The 23,983-nt window shown below is 43.0% G+C and overlaps 1 protein-coding gene across 2 annotated transcripts; it reads left to right on the top strand.

The window, feature by feature from the left end:
* Positions 1-18,056: 18,056 nt before the first annotated feature.
* LOC123404666 lies at positions 18,057-22,819 on the top strand. Of its 2 annotated transcripts, XR_006611885.1 has the most exons (4): positions 18,057-18,222; positions 21,277-21,364; positions 21,459-21,925; positions 22,386-22,819. XR_006611885.1 is itself a non-coding variant. In XM_045098606.1 (3 exons), the coding sequence occupies exons 1-3, from the start codon at positions 20,634-20,636 to the stop codon at positions 21,572-21,574; spliced, it is 528 nt and encodes a 175-aa protein (XP_044954541.1). In that variant the 5' UTR covers positions 19,945-20,633; the 3' UTR covers positions 21,575-21,902. The 2 variants fall into 2 exon arrangements, 1 of the variants encoding a protein (XP_044954541.1); XM_045098606.1 differs by lacking the exons at positions 18,057-18,222; positions 22,386-22,819 and adding an exon at positions 19,945-20,957 and having other exon boundaries at positions 21,459-21,902.
* The last annotated feature ends 1,164 nt before the right edge of the window (positions 22,820-23,983 follow it).

Genomic DNA, 23,983 nt, shown 5'->3' with positions numbered 1-23,983 from the left:
TGATATATTGGATGTATGAGATGATCATGTTGTAATAGAAATATCGACTTGCACGTCGATGGTACGGCAACCGGCAGGAGCCATAGGGTTGTCTTTATACTAACATATGTGCTTGCAGATGCGTTTACTATTTTGCTAGGATGTAGCTTTAGTAGTAATAGCATAAGTAGCACGACAACCCCGATGGCGACACGTTGATGGATGATCATGGTGTGGCGCCGGTGACAAGAAGATCGTGCCGGTGCTTTGGTGATGGAGATCAAGAAGCACGTGATGATGGCCATATCATGTCACTTATGAATTGCATGTGATGTTAATCCTTTTATGCACCTTATTTTGCTTAGAACGACAGTAGCATTATGAGGTGATCTCTCACTAAAATTTCAAGACGAAATTGTGTTCTCCCCGACTGTGCACCGTTGCTACAGTTCGTCGTTTCGAGACACCACGTGATGATCGGGTGTGATAGACTCAACGTTCACATACAACGGGTGCAAAACAGTTGCGCACGCGGAACACTCGGGTTGAGCTTGACGAGCCTAGCATGTGCAGACATGGCCTCGGAACACATGAGACCGAAAGGTCGATCATGAATCATATAGATGATATGATTAGCATAGGGATGCTTACCACTGAAACTACTCCCGACTCACGTGATGATCGGACTTGGGATAGTGTAGGTGGATCATGAACCACTCAAATGACTAGAGAGATGTACTTTTTGAGTGGGAGTTTAGCATGTAATTTGATTAAGTTGAACTCTAATTATCTTGAACATAGTCTAAGTCCACTTTGAATATATTTGTGTTGTAGATCATGGCTCACGCAAGTGTCATCCTCAATTTTAATACGTTCCTAGAGAAAGCTAAGTTGAAAGATGATGGAAGCAACTTTGTAGACTGGGCTCGTAATCTTAAGCTAATCTTACAAGCTGGAAAGAAGGATTATGTCCTTAATGCTGCGCTAGGAGATGAACCACCCGCTACGGCTGATCAGGATGTTAAGAACGCTTGGTTAGCGCGTAAGGAGGACTACTCAATAGTTCAATGTGCAGTCTTGTATGGCTTAGAACCGGGACTTCAACGTCGCTTTGAGCGTCATGGAGCATTTGAGATGTTCCAGGAGTTGAAGTTCATCTTTCAGAAGAACGCCCGGATCGAGAGGTATGAAACCTCCGATAAATTCTATGCTTGCAAGATGGAGGAAAACTCGTCTGTCAGTGAACATGTGCTCAAAATGTCTGGGTACTCAAACCGTCTAGCTGAACTGGGGATTGAACTCCCGCAAGAAGCTATCACTGACAGAATCCTTCAATCACTGCCGCCAAGCTATAAAGGCTTTGTGTTGAACTACAACATGCAAGGGATGAACAAGTCTCCCGGCGAGTTGTTTGCGATGCTGAAAGTCGCAGAGTCTGAACTCCGTAAAGAACATCAAGTGTTGATGGTGAGCAAGACCACTAGTTTCAAGAGAAACGGCAAAGGAAAGAAGGGCAATTCGAAGAAGAGCGGCAAGCCTGTTGCCAATCCACCGAAGAAACCCAAGGCTGGACCTAAGCCTGAAACAGAGTGCTTCTATTGCAAGGGTATGGGTCACTGGAAGCGCAATTGCCCCAAGTATCTGGCAGATAAGAAGGCGGGCAAAGAAAAATCAGGTATATTTGATATACATGTTATTGATGTGTACTTAACCAGCTCTCGTAGTGGTGCCTGGGTATTCGATACCGGTTCTGTTGCTCACATTTGCAACTCGAAGCAGGAACTGCGGAATAGACGAAGGCTGGCGAAAGACGAAGTGACGATGCGCGTAGGAAACGGTTCCAAGGTTGATGCAATCGCCGTCGGCACCGTGTCACTTCAACTACCATCGGGATTAGTGATGAACTTAAATCATTGTTATTTAGTGCCTGCGTTGAGCATGAACATTATATCTGGATCTTGTTTATTGCGAGACGGTTACTCTTTTAAATCTGAGAATAATGGTTGTTCTATTTCTATGAGTAACATCTTTTATGGTCATGCACCGAATGTGAGAGGATTGTTCATATTGAATCTCGATAGCGATACGCATATACATAACACTGAGACCAAAAGAGTTAGAGTAAACAATGATAGCACCATATTTTTATGGCACTGCCGCTTGGGTCATATTGGTGTAAAGCGCATGAAGAAACTCCATGCTGATGGACTTTTAGAGTCACTTGACTTTGATTCACTTGACACGTGCGAACCATGCCTCATGGGCAAGATGACTAAGACTCCGTTCTCCGGAACAATGGAGCGTGCAAGTGACTTGTTGGAAATCATACATACCGATGTGTGTGGTCCAATGAGCGTGGAGGCACGCGGCGGATATCGTTATTTTCTCACCTTCACTGACGATTTAAGTAGATATGGTTATGTCTACTTAATGAAGCACAAGTCTGAAACATTTGAAAAGTTCAAGCAATTTCAGAGTGAAGTGGAAAATCATCGTAACAAGAAGATCAAGTTCCTACGGTCTGATCGTGGGGGTGAATATCTGAGTTTCGAGTTTGGTACTCACTTAAAACAATGTGGAATTGTTTCACAGTTAACACCGCCTGGAACACCACAGCGTAATGGTGTGTCCGAACGTCGTAATCGTACTTTGTTAGAGATGGTGCGATGTATGATGTCTCTTACTGATTTGCCGTTATCTTTTTGGGGTTATGCATTAGAAACAGCTGCATTCACTTTAAATAGGGCACCATCAAAATCCGTTGAGACGACACCATACGAACTGTGGTATGGCAAAAGGCCAAAGTTGTCGTTTCTTAAAGTTTGGGGATGTGATGCTTATGTCAAAAAGCTTCAGCCTGAAAAGCTGGAACCCAAAGCGGAAAAGTGCGTCTTCATAGGTTACCCAAAAGAGACAGTTGGGTACACCTTCTATCTCAAATCCGAGGGCAAAGTGTTTGTTGCTAAGAACGGAACTTTTCTCGAGAAGGAGTTTCTCTCGAGAGAATTGAGTGGGAGGAAGATAGAACTTGACGAGGTTGTCGAACCTCTCATCCCTCTGGATGGTGGCGCAGGGCAAGGGGAAACCTCTGTAATTGCGACACCGGTTGAGGAGGAAGTTAATGATGATGATCATGAAACTCCAGTTCAAGTTTCTGTTGAACCACGCAGGTCGACGAGATCACGTGCTGCTCCAGAGTGGTACGGTAATCCCGTCTTATCAATCATGTTGTTAGACAACAATGAACCTGCAAATTATGAAGAAGCAATAGTGGGCCCAGATTCCAACAAATGGCTAGAGGCCATGAAATCCGAGATAGGATCCATGTATGAGAACAAAGTGTGGACTTTGGAGATACTACCTGAGGGCCGCAAGGCTATTCAGAACAAATGGATCTTTAAGAAGAAGACGGACGCTGACGGTAATGTGACCGTTTATAAAGCTCGACTTGTGGCAAAGGGTTTTTCACAAGTTCCAGGAATTGACTACGATGAGACTTTCTCTCCCGTAGCGATGCTTAAGTCCGTCAGAATCATGTTAGCAATAGCTGCATTTTTCGATTATGAAATTTGGCAGATGGATGTCAAAACGGCGTTCCTTAACGGTTTCCTTAAGGAAGAGTTGTATATGATGCAACCCGAAGGTTTTGTCGATCCTAAAAATGCTGACAAGGTGTGCAAGCTCCAGCGATCCATTTATGGACTGGTGCAAGCATCTCGGAGTTGGAACAAACGCTTTGATGAGGTGATCAAAGCATTTGGGTTTATACAAGTGGTTGGAGAATCTTGTATTTACAAGAAAGTGAGTGGGAGCTCTGTGGCGTTTCTAATACTATATGTGGATGACATATTACTGATTGGAAACAACGTAGAGCTTTTGGAGAGCATAAAAGGTTACTTGAATAAAAGTTTCTCTATGAAGGACCTAGGAGAAGCTGCTTACATTCTAGGCATTAAGATCTATAGGGATAGATCAAAATGCCTGATAGGACTTTCACAAAGCACATACCTTGATAAAGTTTTGAAGAGGTTCAAAATGGAACAATCCAAGAAAGGGTTCTTGCCAGTGTTACAAGGTACGAGATTGAGTAAGACTCAGTGCCCAGCAACTGATGAAGATAGAGAGCATATGCGCTCCGTCCCCTATGCTTCAGCCATAGGCTCTATCATGTATGCGATGCTGTGCACTAGACCGGATGTTAGCCTGGCCATAAGTATGGCAGGTAGGTTCCAGAGTAATCCAGGAGTGGATCACTGGACGGCGGTCAAGAATATCCTGAAGTACCTGAAAAGGACTAAGGAGATGTTTCTCGTGTATGGAGGTGACGAAGAGCTCGCCGTAAAAGGTTACGTCGATGCAAGCTTTGACACAGATCCGGACGACTCTAAGTCGCAAACCGGATACGTATTTATTCTTAATGGGGGTGCAGTAAGCTGGTGCAGTTCCAAGCAAAGCGTCGTAGCAGATTCTACATGTGAAGCAGAGTACATGGCTGCCTCGGAGGCGGCTAAGGAGGGTGTCTGGATGAAGCAGTTCATGACAGATCTTGGAGTGGTGCCGAGTGCACTGGATCCAATAACCTTGTTCTGTGACAACACTGGTGCCATTGCCTTAGCAAAGGAACCAAGGTTTCACAAGAAGACCAGACACATCAAACGACGCTTCAACCTCATCCGCGACTACGTCGAGGAGGAGGACGTAAATATATGCAAAGTGCACACGGATCTGAATATAGCAGACCCGCTGACTAAACCTCTTCCACGGCCAAAACATGATCGACACCAGAACTGTATGGGTGTTAGATTTATTACAATGTAATTCACATGGTGATGTGAGGGCTAGATTATTGACTCTAGTGCAAGTGGGAGACTGTTAGAATTATGCCCTAGAGGCAATAATAAATGTATAGTTATTATTATAATTCCTGTATCAAGATAATAGTTTATTATCCATGCTATAATTGTATTGAATGAAGACTCATTTACATGTGTGGATACATAGACAAAACACCGTCCCTAGCATGCCTCTAGTTGGCTAGCCAGTTGATCGATGATAGTCAGTGTCTTCTGATTATGAACAAGGTGTTGTTGCTTGATAACTGGATCACGTCATTGGGAGAATCACGTGATGGACTAGACCCAAACTAAATAGACGTAGCATGTTGATCGTGTCATTTTGTTGCTACTGTTTTCTGCGTGTCAAGTATTTATTCCTATGACCATGAGATCATATAACTCACTGACACCGGAGGAATGCTTTGTGTGTATCAAACGTCGCAACGTAACTGGGTGACTATAAAGATGCTCTACAGGTATCTCCGAAGGTGTTAGTTGAGTTAGTATGGATCAAGACTGGGATTTGTCACTCCGTGTGACGGAGAGGTATCTCGGGGCCCACTCAGTAATACAACATCACACACAAGCCTTGCAAGCAATGTAACTTAGTGTAAGTTACGGGATCTTGTATTACGGAACGAGTAAAGAGACTTGCCGGTAAACGAGGTTGAAATAGGTATACGGATACTGACGATCGAATCTCGGGCAAGTAACATACCGAAGGACAAAGGGAATGACATACGGGATTATACGAATCCTTGGCACTGAGGTTCAAACGATAAGATCTTCGTAGAATATGTAGGATCCAATATGGGCATCCAGGTCCCGCTGTTGGATATTGACCGAGGAGTCTCTCGGGTCATGTCTACATAGTTCTCGAACCCGCAGGGTCTGCACACTTAAGGTTCGACGTTGTTTTATGCGTATTTGAGTTATATGGTTGGTTACCGAATGTTGTTCGGAGTCCCGGATGAGATCACGGACGTCACGTGGGTTTCCGGAATGGTCCGGAAACGAAGATTGATATATAGGATGACCTCATTTGATTACCGGAAGGTTTTTCGGAGTTACCGGGAATGTACCGGGAATGACGAATGGGTTCCGGGAGTTCACCGGAGGGGGGCAACCCACTCCGGGGAAGTCCATAGGTGTTTGGGGGGGTCACACCAGCCCTTAGTGGGCTGGTGGGACAGCCCACCAATTCCTATGCGCCAAGGAAGAAAAATCAAAGGAAGAAAAAAAAGAGAGGAAGAAGTGGGAAGGGGGAAGGACTCCCTCCACCAAACCAAGTAGGACTCGGTTTGGGGGGGGAGAGTCCTCCCCCCTGGCTCGGCCGACCCCTTGGGGATCCCTTGGACCCCAAGGCAAGGTCCCCCTCCCTCCTCCTATATATATGGGGCTTTTAGGACAGATTTGAGACGACTTTCTCACGGCTGCCCGACCACATACCTCCATAGTTTTTCCTCTAGATCGTGTTTCTGCGGAGCTCGGGCGGAGCCCTGCTGAGACAAGATCATCACCAACCTCTGGAGCGCCGTCACGCTGCCGGAGAACTCTTCTACCTCTCCGTCTCTCTTGCTGGATCAAGAAGGCCAAGATCATCATCGAGCTGTACGTGTGCTGAACGCGGAGGTGCCGTCCGTTCGGTACTAGATCGTGGGACTGATCGCGGGATTGTTCGCGGGGCGGATCGAGGGACGTGAGGACGTTCCACTACATCAACCGCGTTCTCTAAACGCTTCTGCTGTACGATCTACAAGGGTACGTAGATCACTCATCCCCTCTCGTAGATGGACATCACCATGATAGGTCTTCGTGCGCGTAGGAAAATTTTTGTTTCCCATGCGACGTTCCCCAACAGCTCTTACCAAAGAAGAGAAGGAAATCTTCTTTGAATGCCTGCTTAGTATGAAGGTCCCGACTGGCTTCTCATCGAATATAAAGGGAATAATAAATATGGCAGAGAAAAAGTTTCAGAACCTAAAGTCTCATGACTGCCACGTGATTATGATGCAACTACTTCCGGTTGCATTGAGGGGGCTTCTACCGGAAAACGTCCGATTAGCCATTGTGAAGCTATGTGCATTCCTCAATGCAATCTCTCAGAAGGTGATCGATCTAGAAATCATACCAAGGCTAAGGAGTGATGTGGTGCAATGTCTTGTCAGTTTCGAGCTCGTGTTCCCACCATCCTCCTTCAATATCATGACGCACGTCCTAGTTCATCTAGTTGACGAGATTGTCATTCTGGGCCCCATATTTCTACACAATATGTACCCCTTTGATAGGTTCATGGGAGTCCTAAAGAAATATGTCTGTAACCGCGCTAGACCAGAAGGAAGCATCTCCGGCACTAAAAGGTGCTCGTGGGGCCAGCCTTAAAATCTGTACCAAATAAAATGCCTTCGTACTAAAATTATATAGAATTTTGTTCAAAACATTAAAAGCAAAAAGAATTATCATAGAAGAAAATAAATAAGTAATTATAATTTTGTTACAAACTTTAATAGCAAAAAAGAATTATCGTAAAAGAAAATAAATAAGTAATTAGAAACAAAAAAGAAAGAAAAAAAACTGGGAAAAAATTCAAATAAAGGAATCAACTAAAAAGCTTCTATAAACCTCTAGTATTATTGAAACTAAAATTATATAGAATTTTGTTACAAACTTTAATAGCAAAAAGAATTATCATAAAAGAAAATAAATAAGTAATTACAAACAATATAAAATAAAAAAATCAGTATTTTGTTGTAAGTAGAAACAAAAAAAAAAGCTAACTAGCACTTTGAATTTAAGTAGAAACAAAACAAAAAACAAAATAAAAATAATGGGAAAAATAAAAAAAAAATAGATTTGAATTTAGAGAGAAATTCAACCTAAATTCAAAGTGCTAGTTAGCCTAACTAGCTCTTTGAATTTAAAGTGCTAGTTAGCCTAACTAGGTGTTTGAATTTAGGTTGAATTTTGTCTCTAAATTCGTACTGCTCGACATTGCAGCCGCGACGAAGCTTATAAACAAGCTCGACAGCCCTTCGCTTGGCGAGGTGGGACTAAACATCCAACCGCACCGCGGCTGTGGCACGCACATGCCTTTAGTCCCGGTTGGTTGCTCCAACCGAGACTAATGCCCCTCTCTTAGTCCCGGTTGGTGGCACCAACCGGTACCAAAGGGCGGGAAGAACAAGCCTTTGGTCCCGGTTGGTGCCACCAACCGAAACCAATGCAACCCTTTAGTCCCGGTTGGTGCCACGAACCGGGACCAATGCTTCTACCATATAAGCCAACACTTTGGAAATTTTCAGATTTGACGGCGCCGCGAGCTCATCCACGCCCGACGACGCCACGAGCTCATCCACGGCGCCTCCCGGCTGCCCCGTCGCCGTCGCCCGTCGCCCTCCGCCCCCCAAGCCCACGCCGTCGCCCGTCGCCGTCGTCGCCGTCGCCCTCCGCTGCCACCGAGCCGTCGCCAGTCACCGTCGCCCTCGCCCTCCGCCCCCCGCCGCCCTCGCCCTCGCCCTCGCCGCCCACGCCGTCGCCCCGGCCGCCCCAATGTGAGCCGCCGCCGCCATGGCTCTGTTTTTTTTATTGTTTTTAATTTTTGATTTGTAACATTTGATTTCTATATACATATAGTTGTAGAATGCTCATTTCATGCATGTATGTTTGCATTTTTCATATATGTATGTTTGCAGAGAACGGGGGTTTTAACCTCCTTTTCAAACAAAAATATACCCATATGACCAACGTCTGATGGGTAGCGTGAGTCGTTGCCTTCTTTGTGCGCGATATTTGGCACAAATATGGCCTCAAATCAAAAAAGGTTCAACAAGAAAGTTGTTTGTATCACCCATATATATAAATTTAAAATTGGGCGCACCTCCATCCGAGATCATATGTGGACTGTGGTACCCAAAAATGAAATTGTTGTCTCAACCATACTTAAATCCGAGTTCGGTTAATTTTTAAAGAATGTTTAAAGGATTTGGAATACTTCCATTTTATGGAAAGTCCAGCAACATCATAACTAGATATGAGGTCACGGTGCATTGAACAACACATAGCAAAATATTCAATCAACCCCTTTTTACATTTATATACCTTTTTATCTCTCCCTTGTTTATATGCTTTCACGTTCTTCAATGTTCGTCATTCTTGCTATGAATAGATCGTCAACATGTGTTTGTTATCCGATATACCCAACCACTTTGTGTAGTGGCCAATAATTCATATGGCGTTTCTAGATCGTTTAGTGAATATACTCTATCAACCATCCCTAGTTTTCTCATTCATGCATCTAATTACATGCAAAGGACGATTCAAACTAATATCCACTAGTCAACAACCCGTGCATTTGCACGGGCTAGTTTTAATGCATGGTTACTTAGCAATGGTCTCGTGAAAGTATATTGATTTTGGAAATAGTGGTTAGTCTTATACTTGTCAGATTTTTTTGTTATGTGTGTAGTTCCTTCAAAACAAATGTGAAAACCAAAGTGCTAATTTTTGTGGGTATCTTAAAACGGAAATCAAATGCTTTATAATTTTAACATTTAAATGAAATATAATAAAGCATAGAATAGTTTCATTCAACGTACTGATTTTGTTTTTTCCATGCCTTATAGAAATGTTATTTTTTAGTTCATTTTACGATGTCTATCCCACATCCTCGTCGTCGACTCAGCGGAGGACACCTGCTTGATCAGAGGGGCCATGTCCGGGACTGGGCTCTGCCCGGCTGGTATTGGGAGGTGCTACCTTCCGGGGGACGTAGGTTGGTGAGGAGGCAGCCCGTTGTTGACCCGATCCTTGTTTGGTGGTGGTCGCGTGGGCCAGTGACGGTGTCGTGGCTTCCGGACACCGCGGAGGTGGTACGTCACCGTGTCAGCGAGGAGGACGAGCACGTCCGTCGCTACATGGGTGCATTGGAGGGCAGGTTCGACAATACCTCGGAGGTTCTTCAGGGATCTTACTGGAGCTATGATCCTGTGATGGTTCCTTTTCTTTGGGTGTCCACCGCCCGCGACGATACCCGCCGGGCGCTACGATGCTAGTTGTATTAATGATGTTTTATGTATGATAGTATTCGAGGAGTATTAATTAGTGATAATATTCGACGATGTATGGACACAAGAGATCGATGATGTAGTCTTGCTTATAATTGAATGCATGCTAATTTGAATACTACTTTATTTTACGATCTATTTTTGCTTATTGAATGTTCAAATTGGAAAAGTACTCCTACTTTGAATGCTAAAACTAGAGAGCACTATGCAGAAATCTAGGAGCCCCCCTCCATCATCCGCGTCGTCGTCCCCGTCACCGACCCCCCTCTGACCTCGAGTCAGGGTCTATATTGTTTTATGCTATTTTACTTTAAGTAGGGTATTTAATTAGGTCCTCCCTAATACTAATGATCATGTTGCTGTAAATGTTGTATGACAATGTTGTAAATGGTAGTAATTGGTCTCTTCTGCTGCTTTTAGAGATGGAGTTCTTCACGGTTATACTTGAGAAATCCTCCAGGCTGGTGCTTCCGCACAATTTTGTGAAGATGCTGGACGGCCATCGGCCACAGAACATGAAGCTGAGGCAGGCCGGCAACGGGCTTCGCAAGCTGTGGGACATGGAGGTGGTGTTCGACGCCGATGGCCACATGTACCTAGATCGTGGCTGGAAGCAGTTCGTCCATGCCTACGACCTGGGGATCGGGTACTTCCTTGTCTTCAGGTACGATGGCAACGCCACATTCGCCATGAAGGTGTTCGACACGACTATGTGTCAGAGGCACTACCAGGACGACGACGATGCCGGTACGCTCTGTCTCTTCTTCCTCTCCATTAGGCTATCTCTCACACCCATTTTTAAAAAACATTTTTGCATTTGGCAAGGCAATGGGAGCAGGAGCAGCGAGTACCGCGACAGGTGCTATGTCTACGGCAACAGCGACTCTGGCAGCAAAAGTAGCAACGACGATGGCCTCGCGATGGATGTCCCACAGCTGGGCGACAGGGCCATGCCAATTGTGGTAGAGGAGTACATCCCACAGCCTGGCCTGGGGCTTCGCCGCTCTAGGCGCATCAAGATGATGAAGGAGAAGGTGAAGAAGCAGGAGTGAATATCTTAAGAACCTGATGACTTTAATCTTTATAGTATAAACCTTTTAAGTACGATAGTGTTGAACTGCTACTGCACTCTTAAGTATGATGGTGATGTGCCTGATGAAATTTTATGCATGCTCATGGATGCTCCTTGTTATTATGATGTATGATGATGCATGATTAGTAGGACTTGTTATTATATATGATGGCGTATGATGCGAGCATGAAGAGTTATTATATATCAGCGGGTGAAATGAACATAGCATTAGCGTTGATAAACCAAGCACGAAGATAAGAGAGGACAGTTCTCTCTATTAGCTAGCTAATAACAACCTACATTAACCCCCAAAACCCCTAAACCAGCCACTTTCAAAAAAAAAACCTCAGCTGCAGCCAGTTTCTGACGCATGGATGCCTTTTGGTCCCGGTTTATGTCACCAACCGGGACCAAAGGCCCCCCTGCCTGGGCTGCCCGCAGCGGCCACGTGGATGCCCATCTGTCCCGGTTCGTGTAAGAACCGAGACTAAAGGGGGAGGCATTAGTAACGACCTATTAGTCCCGGTTCAAGAACCGGGACTAATGGCCCTTACGAACCGGGACAAATGCCCTATTTTCTACTAGTGTATATGTGCAAACTAAGTTCTCATACTTCATGTTGGTATATTTCTTGTGATAATTCTTTAGATTGTCATCTCATGCGATATGCTACTTACTCGTGTATCAAGACATTAATATTGCTACAATGGAGAGAAACTAAAAGAGATGATCTTATACATATACAATGTATACACCTTGTCTTTTTGGTCAGTCCATTTTCAGATTTTCCAAAGCTGAGGACGGCTTTGTTTTCAAGAAAGGGAGGATGATATGGACATAGCTTCCATAGATATGATCAAAAATATTATCCACATATACAATAATCAGGTGATTTCTGTTAATAATTTCACAAGTTACTATTTTGTTGCTTCGAATAGAAATACAACACACTCTTATATTTTTATGCAGGTTTAACAAAAATTTATATAAATCACGTGACAAGATACGAAGCTGTATGTGTACACATACGTATGGATGTGTGTATAAATATACACATGCATGCGGGTATCCACAACATGGTGATGTCATCCATCATTCTTGCATGCAATCACACACCGAATCATCAGCTCTCACATGCGATATTGGAGAAGAGAAGGCCACACACCTTCAAACACGATCTAGCAATGTACTCCCTCCCCCCTTTCCAAAATATAAGATCTTTTAGAGATTTCACTAGAAGACTACATACGAAACAAAACGAGTGAATCTATACTTTAAAATATGTCTATGTATATCCGTATGTAGTACATAGTACAATCTCTAAAAAATCTTATAATTAAAAACGGAGGGAGTACATGCGATAGTGATGCATTTACATGCATATATGACAAAAGATGGGCCAACTCTCAAACGCATTTTGCTTGGTTTTATTAATTGGTACCTGGAAATTTGGGCTACTCAGAAAAGGGAGACACGCAAATATGCTACCCACATGCGATGGCAATGATTCACTACTCCTCGCCGGTTTGCTGGGCTGGCTGATTGGGTCTCTTTCCCATCGCAAAGATGATACGGGAGCTGCGAAAGTGGTCAAAAATACTGAAGATTAAACATGCAGCAGGTCAACAGATCATATCCACACACATCAAATCAAAGGAGGTGGGCCACTACAGGGCACGGTATTATCGGCCAGTTTTGGAGGACTCGGAGACATCAGGCGGCCGCACGCTTCCTTAATAAATAACTAGTTTAGGTTAGGGTTTAAACTTGGGTTTTATTGTATTGTTTAACCACTGTTACAAATTGCATCTATGAAACGTGTACAACTACCGCTTTATTAGATTCATAGTGAAACCTCATCATTATCATGTGCTTAATTTATATCAGCAATTTAGATTGCAATTAATCATTGTTCTTGCCGGTTCTTCGGTTGCTTGCAGGAACTCAAACCTCGTGTTCAGGTTGATCGTGCCTACGACGGGGTCAGTAACCATCAGAGATTGGTTTAGCGATTGCTAAGGCGTATCGTCGGACACGGTATAGTCGGATCGTCAAAGTCAAAATCCACCAAATCGATAGTTATCCCCACTCTCATCGAAAGATCGGGCAACGGCTACATCACTCGTGGTCATAGGAACAGATGCATTGACATGCAGAAAACAGTAGCAATAAATTGACACGATCATATGCTACGTTTATAGTTTGGGTCTTGTCCATCACATCATTCTTCTAATGATGTGATCCCGTTATGAAGTGACAACACTTGTCTATGGCCAGGAAACCATGACCATCTTTGATCAACGAGATAGTCAACTAGAGGCTCACTAGGGACAATGTGTTGTCTATGTATCCACACATGTATTTGAGTTTCCAATCAATACAATTCTAGCATGTATAATAAAAGATTACCATGAACAAGGAAATATAATAATAACCAATTTATTATTGTCTCTAGGGCATATTTCCAACAGTTTGATGCCTTTGGAGATATCGATAGATATTCTTGAGTCCCAACCAATTGCGTTTGGTGGATCCAATGACATTATGGAACACTGAGTCCCAATATCTCATTTCCATCATCTCATGGTCTAAATAGATCTTTCTTTACGTCTAGGGAATGAACTACCATGAGAGCTATGGATGGATAGTATTTGTCCACAATGAATTTCTGCAATATATTTTGGATATAGACAACATAGTATACCATAATGTATGAGTGAAGGTGCTCAAGTTGTAGAAATGAGTGGTATTTTGGTTTACCCTAATACTTCATTTTAAACTCCGTCATTTAGATGATTACATCTGTCGTCATTGCAGACACACAAACTTGGATAATCATCATTGTAGGAGTAATCCTTATGCATAAGGAACTCACTACGTCGGTTGTACCATATGTACCAACAACAATAAGTCGTATGGTGACTTACTGATTTTTACACAATGTATGTTGCATTTTGCATTTCAATTCCGAAGTGAGATTCCATCGAAAATCAATCATATATGTCTGAATCTAGTGATCCACATGGATATGTGATCACTACATCTATCAACTGCACAGATAGATGATTTTGCACTGCCAAATGATATAAGTTATCGGAAAGAGATTCCACCTCTGGAGAATAGTTGGGTATGTGCGTGAACCCTTATGCTACAATATTTGCTTTTTGTTTCACCACCTCGTTATTCTTAATTCTGTTTTCAGAAGAAAAATGGTGTAGGTATTGCTTATGAATAGCTCTCATTATCGAGAAAGATCATTTCTACCTAGATTATACCCTTTGCTTGAGTTCAGTCCGAGTGTTGTTCACACTTTGCCATGGCCATGGTCTTTGGATCTGAATCATTTGAGAAGTTTTTTCAATCTAGCTGAGAAATGCATGTTGACGATTGTAGACTTCTGGTTATATGTTTCACTCCAGAATCTATATATCATGAATATAGAGTTGATAGAAATATCATTACCCATGGTGACTGCTCGCGATTTCCCAATGCGGTTGAGTCGGGTATTCTGATGTCCCGATCATTATGTACACTATGACCTTAGTTGGTTGAGGCTTCCCATCCACTGGGTATGATACCCATTAGGTGCGTGTCAACATGAAGTTGACTTGAATTTACTGATTCATTGGCCTTGATATCCTTGCTTGCAAGAAGCTGAATCCTGATGTACTTTTGCCATACATCTCCCCATATTGCATCGAACGGGGAGTGGAGTGGTTTTTGTTGGTACCTCCTAGGCGTACTTTTGCAGGATTGTAGGATTGGGTGACACCTGTATAGTCAGTAAATGAATCTGACAGGTTATTTGCAATGAGCTGCAAACCTTGTGAACACATGATTCAGATCTTTGAGTACATGGATTTGAGGCAGGAATGTGTTGAACATTCCACTAATTTCCTGGCATTCTTTGTGGTACTTGAATTCTCCTCCTAATGTGTGGAAATATCCCTCATTGAATCAGCATACTGGCCTTGAATAACTCCCCATGCGAGGGCTTGAGGTATTGATGGAAATCCAGTTATTCCTCACATAGATCCCAACTATATATTGAGGGGCCAATGATGTATGTCGGGTGGTGATATCGGTATGCAACCGAATTACCGCAGATGGAAAATACTTGGTAGATTTCCACGTATCAAATATAGAGGGGAATAATATTATGTAGTTCTGTCATGAGCGTGTAAAATTGCATGACTCCAACGTAAAGTTGGTAAGTTGCAATTCCAAAGTAAATATAATGCAACGAGCTTAAATCTTTGGATAAAGGATTCTACCAAACCATTATGAGTCTAGACATTAGGGCAAATTGCTAAACTTCAATCCAAGGGCCATAGAGAAGGCCCTCAAGGGGAATTCGGCAATGTTATCCATTCGATTTGCTTGAAATCGATGTGAGGATAATGTGCCAATGGTTTTGTGTGAATAAAGCACACACTCAAGACCATCATGTAGATACGTCTTCTAGAACCATGGAATACCTGAATAGTCTAGTCAATGGATGGGAACAACCACTTACCTCAACTTGATGCTTTCAAGGAGTCTGAGTGGATCAGTGTAGACTTTAAGGTGCGCGAGCCTTAAAATTAGCTTCCCCGAGTCACATCTAATGCACATAAAATCCAAATGTTGTTAGAATTTAGCATCATAATAATCATAAACTATTGGTATTGCTCATGTTTTCGCTTTCAACCCAATGTCTCGGTGACCAAGGCGATAATGACAAGTTTGTCATGTACAAGACACTCTAGAAAACTATCTCGTACGCAACATGTGCTACGAGTTGTGTCGTATGTGTAGTATAATCCACATGATACATAGAGAATGTGCTTTCCATATCCGTTGCATATGGTAAAGAAAAGTTATTTCTCTTTGTTGTCATCATAAGTTTCGCTATGGAAACTATTTTGACAGATACCTCTATAGTTTAGTAGGATACGAGATAAACCTGGGAAGTAATAAAGCATCCCGACGTTACTCGAGTACCCATAGGGATAGTAAATATGACTCGAGTTGAGCCAAAAAATACCTCATCACGTCTAGCGATTTTAATATATCTCATTTTCTTCGAACGAGAGTGGAAACATTTTACTTCCCTCAGTATAGAGTTCGTGGTGCATATGTCCACAAGGCACAATCAACTTTCATTAGATTGACCCCCGTAGAAATCTATATATAGACAAGAAGATTCTCAATATGAAAATCACTCAGATATATAGAATACATACAAATGTATTTATACCAAAGTAGTTGATACAATATATTATGATATACAATATACGATGACAACAATACTTATGTTCTTATTAGAACATCGTAAATGACATAAATTATGTTGATCACTTAGGAGATTGAGAGACTAGACGAAGTCTTCAAACATGTTAGTTGAGTCATATTCAACCATCATATTTTCCGTGCCCATAGGGTCCCCTCACCGCTAGTAATGTCGAGTTAAAGGTTGAAGTGAGCTTCAAACCTTTGCCCTTGAGATCAATGTATCCTAGGAATTGCTGATACGGAATAGCCAGATGCTGAGATCTGAATCTAATGCCTTATGGTATATAAGACAACATTTTTCTGTTAGAAGTGTGATCCTGACCAGAGGTGAATCCAGGATTGCACACATTATCCTACGAGTCACACGAGCGATCATGATGTCCATGGCCCAAATAGGGCAATGGCGGCCATTGAGGGAGAATGCCTCCAATTCTATAGCCATATGTCACCTCTATGGGTAAACCAGAGATAATTAATTTACAATTAGTAAATTAAAGACCATCATGGTTGATGTTGTAACAAACTTAGCAAAATCAATGGGTATTTCAAGAAGTTATCTTGAAACCATTAGTGTGTATCTCAAATTGCTAAATATGACACCTGGAGAATAATCTTCAAAATGGAGTAGATCTGTGAGCACTAGGACGTATAATCTGATGAAATCAGTAGATACTCACCCGTAATGCCTTATGTCATGACTTAGAAAAATATGTGGGGGAGCACTTTGTAGAGCAATCGTAATGTCGAAATGACAAAATGTAGGCTTTGTCGGTAGTTATCGATAATATGCATAGGCGGTAGATCCATATGACTACCTTATGATCTCAAGCATCAATTTGAAGAAATAACTTTACATTTTGCATCTTTATTTGCAAGAAATTGAAAATATTAATTTTAAATAGACGTATTAATCTCCACATATGTTTTACATGGTAATAGATACACCATAGAAAATATTTCGAAATACATCATACTCAACGAAGAAACATTACTTTAGAGGTACTGAATTTATCTTTGCAAGAGATTAAAAATCTCTATTGCTAATGGACGTAATTAATCTCAACACATGATAAACATGAAAATATATTACATCAACTTAAGATGTGGAATACAAGACGGTACTCAAGAAAAATACACTACTATTGTAATAAATAGTAATGATGTTGCAAACTTGATGCTCAAGTGAAAAAACTTAAATTGTATAGACCTCAAATTAAATGAGATGATCTTGTATCAAGTTGCACGATAATTCAGCAGATTGAATTAATATTTTGCAAAAGAAAATTGTTCTCAATCACAATGAGATTGTTTTGCGAGAAAATATATATTTCTCAATTGCAAATCAATATTGTTATACGAGAAAACTTAATCCCAATTACAAAACACAATATGGTTGTACCGGTAAAGAATATGTTATAGGAATTGTTATATAGGAGTAGCAAATACATTGAACATGTCCCATTTTCACATAGAATATCTGGAATAATCATTTACATATTGTAAATATGATATGGAGAGATCGATGGTAAAACTGAAAAACGACGAAGAGATAAGCCCCCATCGTCTCTCTCTTTGTGGTTACGAATCTTCGTTGGAACGACGTCGAGTCGCGATGATGGGGCGAGCCACGCTGCCGCTACGGGATGGGCTCTCCGAGCCGGGCGGTGGCCAGTCGAGGACGGGAGGCGGCGCGGCGCGGCGTGCGCGGCCATGGCGCCGGCAGGCGCGACGCACGGCCTAGGCGTGGGGCGCGTCGCACCGCAGGCGGACGGGCGCGTCGGGCTCGCACGGCCCGGGGCACGGGTGGGCGAGGGCGGGCGGGGCCGCCACGCGCGGGCGCAGGTGGCCAGGCCATGGCGCGGGCGGGCGAGTACGAGCGTGTCGCAGGGGCCGCTGGAAGCCGCACCAGTGGAGCGGCTGCGTTGCGCTCGAAGCCCGAGCCGGCCGCTGATGCGTAGAGGGCTCGATGCCTCCTTGTTGCCGCATCATCTAGTGCAAGGTAAGATAAAGGACGTGGTACCTTGTTCCCTTTGCATCGATTGATTGTTGATGTGTCTGAACCGAAAGAACAACGGAGAACGACTTCCATCATTATGTTGTCGCAAATTCAGCGCTTGAATCAACACAACACAGCATGATGCTCTCTGTTCTTCTTCTTCTTCTCTATGATGAATTTCTTCTTTCGATTTCCTCTTCCCCTGTTCGGTGAATCACTCATCTCTATTATTAAAGGACGATCTGCTGTCTCTCGTGATGTTTCGACCTCGAACGATCCCCTCTTAGCCTTTTCATGGTTTCATCGATTTTTTCAATCCCTCTATAAATCAGTCGAAAAATCCAACGCTAGCATAGCCAAACATAACGGTTCAAACCCATTCCGCGCATACTGGAAAAAAATGCCTCCTCGCTCAAAGAAAGAAAAAAAGCAACCCATATGGTAAAACAAGGCTCTGCCTTGGTTCTATTCATGGTGTGTCTGGCTCCAAGTTTCGCTCACTCAATTAGCTAGCCCACTAGTAGCCCACGCTAGTACACATCGGGAAGATCATGGGTTCGAGTCCCAACGATCCATTATTTTGTCATGTTTTGTTTTGCACTCATCCAGCCGCTTGGGCCTGATCCAATCGTGGGTTGCTACACTATGATGCAATTCGGTACATTGTAGTTTTTTTTGGTCCTACGACTTAATTCATTATCAGAAAAATGCATTATTTTAAAATGTCCGTAGCTTTTAAACCTTGTGTCTGTATGCAAAAAATCATAGATATGTAAAACGTGTATAATTTTGCGTAGATTAATATTTTCCAACTCCCATGCATATTTAAAACTGTTAACCGTATTGTGTGCGTTGGTTTGCGTGACAAGATGTTTAAAATTGTTTAATTCATACCTAGTTAACCGTAGCTTCGTTGGAGATGAGCTATATATATGTAAACCGACTAGAATAATGTGTAGTTTCATGTGAGCCACTTTGTTTTGCCGTTTAATAAACATAAAATATGTTTAGGTCAGATTTGGACAGATTTTAAAGTTAACGTGTGGGGTCAGTTCGGAAATGCTATATGTCGTTTTCGGCCTCATTTAAAATGTCTAGATAGGTAGTTATTGTGCTTCGCCTCGTGCCATGTTTAGTAACATTTAATATTGACATGTATCTAAATGGGAGTGAACTAAGTAATTCAAATGTGGAGTTTCGTCAATATGCATTGATCTTCACTTAATGGGTAGTGTTTGATTGTTGTGAATTGCCATGCCATGTCTTGCGTAATTGAAATGGACATGCATTATATTAGGTTGTGCATCATATCGTGCATGTGCCGTGATGAATATTGTGTGTTGATTGTTATTTCAGTTTGCTTCGTCTTGATAGAGTTTCGCAAGCGTGCCGTAATGTGAGGATCCGTTCGACTACATCGATTCTTCTGCTTCACGGATTCGTTCTTCTTCCAAGCGGGATCACAGACAAGATGATCATTTCCAAAGATACCATTACTATCAATGTCATGCTAGTTGTCTCGTTTCTTTTGTTATGCCTCGCTGCCTACCACCTGTTAAATGTCAGCCTCTCAACATTGTTATTAAAACCTTCAACATTTCTAAAACCTAGCAAACCTCTAATTGGCTATGTTACCGCTTGCTTAACCATTGGATAAAGTTGCTAGTTGCCGATGCAGTTGCTTCCATGTGCTAACATGGGTTCCTTGTTATATCATCATATTAATTGCTATTTAATTTAATGCACCTATATCTCTACTATTAAAGGGGATCTGCCGTCTGTCGTGATGGTTCGACCTCCAGCGATCCCCCTCCTAGCCTTTCCATCGTTCCACCGATTTTTTTCAATCCCTCCATAAACCAGTCGAAAAACCCGTCGCTAGCACAGCCAAACATAATGGTTCAATAAAAAACCCATTCCACGCATACGTGAAAAAATGTCTCCTCGCTTGAAAGAAAAAAAAGAAAAAAAGCAACCCACGTACCCACGTTGTCCCACCTCCTTATTCCCTTCCCATCCCACGCCCCTTGCTCTCGATCTCATTTTTCTCCTCGCTCCTAGAAGGCCGACGGCGGCGGCACCGGTCAGATCGGGGCATGACGCAGGACGACGGTCCCCAATCCCCTCACAGTCGCCGTCGCGAACTCCTCGTTCCCTCCACTCTGCCAACACCACCTTCTCCCGACCAACAACGCCTCCTGGCCTCCTCCTCTTCATCATTCTTGTCCTCGTCCTCACGCGACCTCCCTTCGTCACTGGCGCTGCGGTTGTGCTCGGCAGAAGGAGTGGTTGTGGTGTGGCAGATGTGTGAGGGTGAGGAGGAGGAGGAGGAGGTCGTGGTCATGGCGGCGCGACGGAGGTCATGGCCGGCTGTCGCACGACATTAGGCTGTGACGCGATTAGTCGAGGCGGAGATGCCAACACGCGGGGTCGCGGTCGAGTGGGGGCGTGAGGAGAGCGAGGAGAGGAACGAGAAGGGTGGGAGGCGCGAGGACGGCGGCGCTCCAGCTACGGGGCTCGCCAGCCATGCGGTGCTGGGCGTGGAGGACCCCAGATCCCCTCTTGCTCGTTGCCGCCATGATCTTGCTCACCATCGACCTCCCTGGGTGCTTTTCTCCCCAAATGGTGCCTACATGGCTATATCGATTCAAGTGCCAGGTGAAGACACCCCTCACTGTCCAAATGTGCTTCTCTACATGGGCGGCGTCACCGCGACCAGTTTGACTGTTCAAGCCAAGGTGAAAATATTGTCCTCCCTTTATTTCTCAATTGTGTGAGATCTGATTTTATTCAGAATTTGTGTGGAGCTTGAAGGACATGAACAAGAAATTGGAGATGATTCTTTATCCATGGGATCTTCCAAAAACAGAAAACAACACAGCAAAGTATTCACTATAAATTGTACCATATTCAGATATTTTGTTTGCTTGCTTGGAAATCCCAATCAGAATTTTGCTTTCATTCTATTACACGTAAATGAATTACTTAAGTAATGTAAGACCTCTTATCAGATTATATCCTTTGGAGCTAACTGATATTGCTCTATTTTACTTGCAGGGTTGCAATAAATCTTCACAGATCATATCTATTATCTTGAGGATCACTGAAACAATTGCACTGCAAAATAGTATGCCTTTCTTTGACGGTATGGCATCTTAGTTCTTTTCATTTGTCACATTCAGTACTAATAAGATGCTTGTACTACTCTACAATTTTATAAACCATGTGATTTTGTTTAGGATTTGAGTGGAGCTTGAATCAATCAAATCAGCCTAGAAGATGCTTCTTTTCTCTATGGAGGCTTAAAGATATTTATGGCAGCCTGCTCCATGTAAGTTTTGCAGCGAAAAACTGAAGAAGTTGTGATGGCCACAAAAAGACTCAAAGATTTGCACGAAGCGAAGATGTCGACCCGGTATACATATGGTTAGAAGTTTAGGGTGACCTCTTTTCAGTTGCTATTGAGATATTTATGTGATCACAGATAAATAACCCATGAAGTTACTACCTTATGGTTTTGATTTATAAATTTTAAATTAGACTATCTTTTGGTCAATACAATAGCATGTTGTATTTTCGTATGGTATTGTGTCTGAAATATTCTTTTGGTATGATACTAGACCTTGATGTAAACTACTGAAGATGAACTTGAAGTTGTTGCAAGTGCATTCAGATTACATTCACACTATGAATGATAATTACGAAAGTAAGCCTCAGGATATAGATCTTATGTTTCTACTATTTTTTTGTCTTGCTTGATATGTGCACATTATTTTGGTTATCGGAAATGTAACCTGGGCATATGAAAATAAGCTAGCATCTTTTTGGGAGATTTTTTAACAACAGGGGGCTTCAAGGTGGTTTGATTTGTTAACCAATTAATAAGAACTTCTGCGTAACATTGGGTCAGGAACATTCTCTTATCAGGCACTGTTTTTGGATACGTCACTCTCTGAAGCTTGGACATACCATGGAAATGTACTACTATTAATGCAATAGTTGATTGTCTGGTTGGCTCTTTTAGTAGCATGGATATAATCAATAGTTTGGCTTTTAAATTTAGAAAATGACCTTTAGTTCACTAAGGTTAGTTTCTGTTTACATTGCTCTGCATATAAGAAAACCAAATTGTTGTGCTAACATGGTGTATGACATATTATGTTCAGGCAAAACATTATTTAGGCAAAAATGCAGAGCTGAGTTTATGGATATGCATTGTCCCCTGAACGAGGAGACAACTATTCAGGATGTTGCAGAAATTTTTGGTGGACCGATCGATATCTCAGAAAGTACTATTGACCTCTACATTCCCTTTGGCATGCAGGTTGAACAAGTAAATACCCACTAACTCTCAATTATCTTCCGTTTGTAATCTTTGTCCTAAGTCTTCACGACATAGGAGAACTTGATTATCTGATTAGGTATCGTGACTAGATTATTTTTGTCTACTATAGTTAGATGCTGATGATGCCAATGTAAGTTTCTTAAGTGAGAAGGAGAAAAATAACTTCTCATGGAAGTACTCTCTCTTTTCTAACATGCTCAGATGATGCCAATTTATCTCTCTCTAATAATAAAGCAAATACGGTTTGTGGTCGTCCGTCGTGGCATTTTTGCGAAAACACCCTTTCATTTCTTCTAAATCAACCCTCAGTCCTTTGCAGTCCTTTATTAAGTTGAAAAACGTTTCACTTTTACAAAATCACCCCTCCCTGCACGATGGGCTCGAGTACGGCGTACTCTTGGGAGCTTCGGGCGCAGGTCGTCGTCGGCCCCTCCTCCTCCTCCCGGCCGCCCCTCCTCCTCCTCCTCCCCTCGCTGATGCGAGAATGGGCCTGCGCGCCGCCCCTCCCCCTCCTCCCCTCGCTGAGGATAGCGCGTTGGCTTCACTCCAACCGCCCCTCCTCCTTCCCTCCCTGATGCGAGAATGGGTCAGGGACAGTGCATCACCAACGCGGATGAACGAGTCATGGCTATGGCGCTAGGCGGATATAGGTACATGCCACCCTCGGGGAAGAGGAACGGAGCCTCGTGGGAGGTAAGATACATGGAGGTGAGGGGGAGATCCAGAGGGAGTTAGTGTGAAGGGAATGAGTTGCAGGGGTCAGCCAGCGATGGCAACGTTCGCCGAACGGGAGGCGAGGGTCTGCAGGCGTCTGGCTCGAGGGGGAGGTGCGGGAGGTGACATACGAGCGTCGGAGTTGTTGCAGTGCGGCTGGTTGTGTATGGGCTCCTAGCTGGCGGCAAGCCTGCGCGCGCGAGTGCTAGCTGGGCCTGTGGCGGAGGTGCGGGAGGAGGTCTGGTGGTGCTGGTCGGCTGTCGGCGGCGTACAAGGATGGTGGATGGAGAAGTGCCACTGTGTGGTCGGTGGAGAAGATAAGAACTGAGCAGTGGAAAAATAATTCTTGGTGGGATTGAGTGCATGTTGCACCGTTTTCTCTGCTGCTAGATGTCTTTTTTTGGGGTAGAGCTAGATGTCGATCTGTGCTAGCATACAATCAATGTTTAAGCCTACAATATTTTAATCTTAATTATGAATACATTAATAGTTATAGTACTTAAAAGATGTGTGCCTCGAATATTAGAAAGATTTGTTTAAAAAATATTGAAAAGAAATACTATTTATTTATGGAAAATATATTTGGGGCTCATCTCTCGACTAACTAATCATCAATATATTCCTCGAGTCTGGATGTTTTCATGCCGCTGATGAGAGAAAGGATGAAGCGTTGAAAGAATACGACAACAATGCATCCTGCTCGAA

The sequence above is a fragment of the Hordeum vulgare genome, chromosome 6H (assembly GCF_904849725.1).
Source record: "Hordeum vulgare subsp. vulgare chromosome 6H, MorexV3_pseudomolecules_assembly, whole genome shotgun sequence".
Taxonomy (NCBI): Eukaryota; Viridiplantae; Streptophyta; class Magnoliopsida; order Poales; family Poaceae; genus Hordeum; species Hordeum vulgare.
The sequence above is the reverse complement of the archived record's forward strand: the minus strand, read 5'-3'. Positions and strand labels throughout refer to the sequence as shown.

Excerpts from the sequence above, each read along its gene's own strand:
- LOC123404666 (XM_045098606.1), top strand. The coding sequence starts at position 20,634 with ATGCCAACACGCGGGGTCGCGGTCGAGTGGGGGCGTGAGGAGAGCGAG. Across the intron at positions 20,958-21,276 it reads GTTTGACTGTTCAAGCCAAG|GGTTGCAATAAATCTTCACA; the intron begins GTGAAAATATTG and ends TTTTACTTGCAG. Across the intron at positions 21,365-21,458 it reads TAGTATGCCTTTCTTTGACG|GATTTGAGTGGAGCTTGAAT; the intron begins GTATGGCATCTT and ends GATTTTGTTTAG.